This window comes from Nicotiana tomentosiformis, chromosome 11 (genome assembly GCF_000390325.3).
Source record: "Nicotiana tomentosiformis chromosome 11, ASM39032v3, whole genome shotgun sequence".
NCBI lineage: Eukaryota > Viridiplantae > Streptophyta > Magnoliopsida > Solanales > Solanaceae > Nicotiana > Nicotiana tomentosiformis.
In genome coordinates this window covers 116,965,249-116,969,628 of record NC_090822.1, presented here as the reverse complement: position 1 = coordinate 116,969,628, position 4,380 = coordinate 116,965,249, and the positions used below count along the sequence as shown (strand labels likewise).

The 4,380-nt window shown below is 35.2% G+C and overlaps 1 protein-coding gene across 1 annotated transcript; it reads left to right on the top strand.

Annotated features, from left to right (window-relative positions):
• The first annotated feature begins 1,197 nt into the window (after positions 1 to 1,197).
• Positions 1,198 to 1,779, top strand: LOC104103320 (histone H4). Its single transcript, XM_009611219.4, has one exon. It carries the CDS (start codon positions 1,295 to 1,297, stop codon positions 1,604 to 1,606), a length of 312 nt encoding a protein of 103 aa, XP_009609514.1. The 5' UTR covers positions 1,198 to 1,294; the 3' UTR covers positions 1,607 to 1,779.
• Positions 1,780 to 4,380: the final 2,601 nt, after the last annotated feature.

The following is a 4,380-nucleotide window of genomic DNA, read 5'->3' as shown; positions in this document are numbered from 1 at the left end:
ACATGAGCCTTCTTGCATGGATCTTCCTTCTTCTCTTAACTAGGATGATCTAACCGAATAAACTTGTAATTGCCCATTCAATAAAACTTAACCATAAATAGACCGAAATGGTCTCGCGAAGTCAATCCTGAGGGTAAGCTTTCAAGCCGCCTTCCGTTAAAGGAGACGAGACATTGACTTATAATTATAAAAATAAATAAATACCCTCTCCGTTTCAATTTATGTGAACCCATTTGACTAGACACCGAGTTTAAAAAAAGAGAGAAGACTTTTGAACTTGTGGTGTAAAATGAGGCACATATATTTTGTGTGACTATAAATCATTGCATAAAAGTAAATTGTTTCCAAATAAAGAAAAATGTCATTATTTTTGGCACGGAATAAAAAAGAAATATGTTCACATAAATTGAAACGAAGGGAATAGAAGATTTGGCTCTATCATGCTATATTCTCTTTTCTAAGCTCTATGCATGTTAGTGGAAGTCAAGCATGCCTAGCTTTTGAACGTGATTGATTGACACACTCATTCAAAGTGGTTTAGAATAGTTTGGAGAGGTGGTTGCACGATATGAGAAAGGTCTATCTCCATCGAGCCTAATGAAATTAATAAAAATGTCAATTATTAGAGTTACACGTCTCATTATCATCCTTATAAAAATATTTTGCATATTAAATACGATCTACGATAAATCCACTTTCTACAAGAAAAAGGAGATAATCTAATTTTCTCAACATGGTAGAAACATAAGTACTATATAATCAGGTCATTTTTAGCTTAATATAGTAAGGTAAATTTTACTTATTAGATTAAACAATAAAAAAAACTCGGTATTTATAAACTAATCCAAGTTTTGACCGCCTAAAGTTTACTCATGCTCTTAAAATTTTCGACGTTCAAATCACATTTCGTTTTCATACTCCAAAATACAATTTTCCGTAACCCCGCCAAAAGTACAATGTCTATCTCAGCCAAAAAGCACAATCCGCGTCAACACACAAAAAAGCACTCCTCGCGGTTGATCTCTATCCAATCAACGATTCACATTACGTTTTATCCTTTCACTCGGATCGATACTCTTAACCGTCGATTTTCTTTTCAAAGCCCCAAACAACTAACGGTCACGATTTAACCTTTTCCACAACTTCAAACAGCCGATCCACAAAACCAGCAGCCATAAATAACAACAAACTCAGCCATTTCATCTCATCAAAACAATCAAAGCTCATTTCGCTCTTTTAAATTCAAAACCTTTGAAATTCAATTTCTATTTTCTCTCTCTCAAGCTTTTGAAAAATGTCTGGACGTGGTAAGGGAGGCAAGGGATTGGGCAAAGGAGGAGCAAAGAGGCACAGGAAAGTTCTAAGGGATAACATCCAGGGAATTACAAAGCCAGCTATTCGTAGACTTGCTCGTAGGGGTGGTGTCAAGCGTATTTCTGGGTTGATTTATGAGGAGACACGTGGAGTGCTTAAGATCTTTTTGGAGAATGTGATTCGTGATGCTGTGACCTACACTGAGCACGCTAGGAGAAAGACTGTTACTGCTATGGATGTTGTGTACGCTCTCAAGAGGCAGGGAAGGACCTTGTATGGATTTGGAGGTTAAATATTGGGGGTTAGGGTTTATAGTGTTTTGTTGTTAGTGATTGTAGATTTCATGTTTGTGCTTTCTGTTTGTGTTAGTGGTCAGTTTAATCTAGGGTATTTTAATTTCTGTTGTTAAGGTCTGGATATTGTAATTCCTCGTTATACAATTAAGTAAAACAGACCATTCCCTAATTTGTTTTGCCCTTGCTCTGTTTAATCTTGTTTATATTGCAGTTCATATTTGCTTATTGGTATTTATTGGGTGTCCTCATTTTGAAGAAGGCATTTGTAAGAGTAATTTCCAATGACAATTGGAAACAGCCTCTCTACCTCCCCTTTGTCTCTTTCTTGTTTCTTTCTTCCCCCTATTTCTTCTTCTTCTTCTTCTTTCTTTTCACAATTTCATGAGTGTAATGTTTGCGTACACAATACCCTTTGTCGACTCCACATGTGATTATATTGAGTAGTATGTTGTTATTGTTGTTACTTGCTGCTCTGTTTTGATGCTCTTGGTGGGTTTTATCTTTTTTATAACTGAAGGAAGTTGAAGTAGCTGTTCAAGTTTCTCATTCTCGTTCAATTAATTTTTATATGATAAGTTCAATCTGATCATGTTGGTTAGCTTGCCTTCAATATTATTATTATGATGTTGAAATAATGTTCTTTTAAATCTGGCGGTTCAGTTAAACTTCTGCAGTTAAGGGTGGTTGGATACATAAGCTGCATGTAAGGCGATTATTTCTGCGACTCTTAGTATCCTATGGTTGTTTAAAACAGTTGTTTATCTCATATCCACATATTTTGTTCTTGTGGAATGCTCTGCATTGTTTTGCTGACTATATCTGTAGCATTGTTCAAATCAGCTTGGATTTGGAAATCCTATAGCCTTTACTTTTTTTTGGCCATTTGTTCTAGTTTTCCTTGGAAGTCATTTATTTGATGCATTGCTTGTTTTCCAAGCTCACAAGTTTTCCTTGTGGTGTAGCCTTCATGTTATGGTGCTCTTATTGGATTTTGACAAGGTAAGGTAAAAGGGTGTTCTTATTGGGATTTTAGACACGAGTGCAACTTGTTGGATCTCCTAAGAATTCTAGTCTGATTTAAGATTTAAGTTTTGCGAGTTCAATCTTTAAAGTTAGTATTGAACCCATTATATTTCTAAAATTATGAGTTTATATCTACTATTTACTATAATAATAATGCATTTTTACACATAAAATCTATGCACCGTGCTGAAAGTACTGGCCACCGGGTTCACATGACACTAGATCCACCGCTGTGTGGAACTGCTACTGTCTACTGGTTCATTGCAGGACCTTGGTCCTTGGCTATTTGTGGTTGCGTTAATCCTGCTTTTTGGTGGATGGTGAGGCAAGCTCTTCCTAATGTATAAGAGAGCTCAAATGCAGCAATGCATAGTTTGGCAACAAACTCAACCCCGTAAAATAGGAATGTAAGGACTTCAGGTTTTAGTTGTTCTTTCTTGGCGATTTTGTAACTTTGTGAGCAGAATTTGCAGTTGTGTGTTGGTAGCTTCAACACCACCGTCTTACTTGGATAGTCTGGCTTGTGGATTACTCTCTGGCTCTGTTTTGATTTGGTTTTCCAAAGGTTTGCATTTCTTGTCTCATGAAGACAATTTGATGAAGTGTGACCATAGATATTTGCAATATTTAGAAATGTATGCTCACAAAATCATAAAATGCTAAAATTATTTTTCCAATTTATGATCATAGCCAGTTATTTACACACTTTATATCTTGTTAATTTATAGAACATCGTGTGACTTTTTGTTTCTTTAGTATCCATTTAATCCCTGCCAAACTAGCTTGGATCAAGATCGGTGAGACATTCCCAAACAGCCACAGGTCGAAGTGATCTAATCGACTACGAAGGACGTGGTCAGAGTCAACAAAGATTGAAGTCGAGGAGTAGTCAATAATCGAGGCCGGGATCGAGGTCGAGTACACTAGACAGAGTTATAACGGCTAGTTTCAAGATATGACATGAAAGAGAATATTCTAGTGTATATTCTCTAGATTTGTACTATTAAATTTTCTAGTAACATGTTCCCTATAAATAGAAAGAGAAACAATGATAGTGGACATGAAATATTCATTTATAAAATATTCTTTCACTTTAGAAATAGAGAATCTGGTCTCATCACAAACACTCAAAAATAACATTTTCTCTAACTTATGCCTTTTCCACTATTCTTGGACATTCTTCATTTTCGTTGTCAGAAGGAATATTCATTGCTTTCACTCTTTCTCGGGTGACTCATTTGCATTTATGTGTCATTTATTACCGTTCATCACTACTTAATGCCATATTGCTTTTGTCTGGGGTTCTTAAATATCAGTTATTGCACGTTCTCATAGCTTTTGAGACAGATCCGCATGTTATTTGTCATAGTTCCGAGAATCATCTTTGGAATATTATTATTAATTAAAATTAACCCTCATTTATATGAATTTAATTAGTTAAGCCAAGATAAATATTTTTTTGTCAAACATCTTCTTCATTAATATACATTATTTTTTTCAAAAAAGAGTTCCAACTATGTGACTAAGAATCTTTAATGATGACGCAAATTTGTCCAACAATCTTTGATTAGCAGCCACCATCTTTAAATCTTTTTGCATAAGGAGATACCGAGAAGGTAAACAAATTATTCTTCTTTAAACAAAATTAAATTTTTTTTTTTCTATTTTGAGCTTGGTGCATGTGCCTCTAACTTTTCAATGCCAGTATGCCACTGATAAAGCAAGGCACAGGTGGATCTGGTCGGGA

Coding starts and splice junctions, on each gene's coding strand:
- LOC104103320 (XM_009611219.4), top strand. CDS start 1,295: ATGTCTGGACGTGGTAAGGGAGGCAAGGGATTGGGCAAAGGAGGAGCA.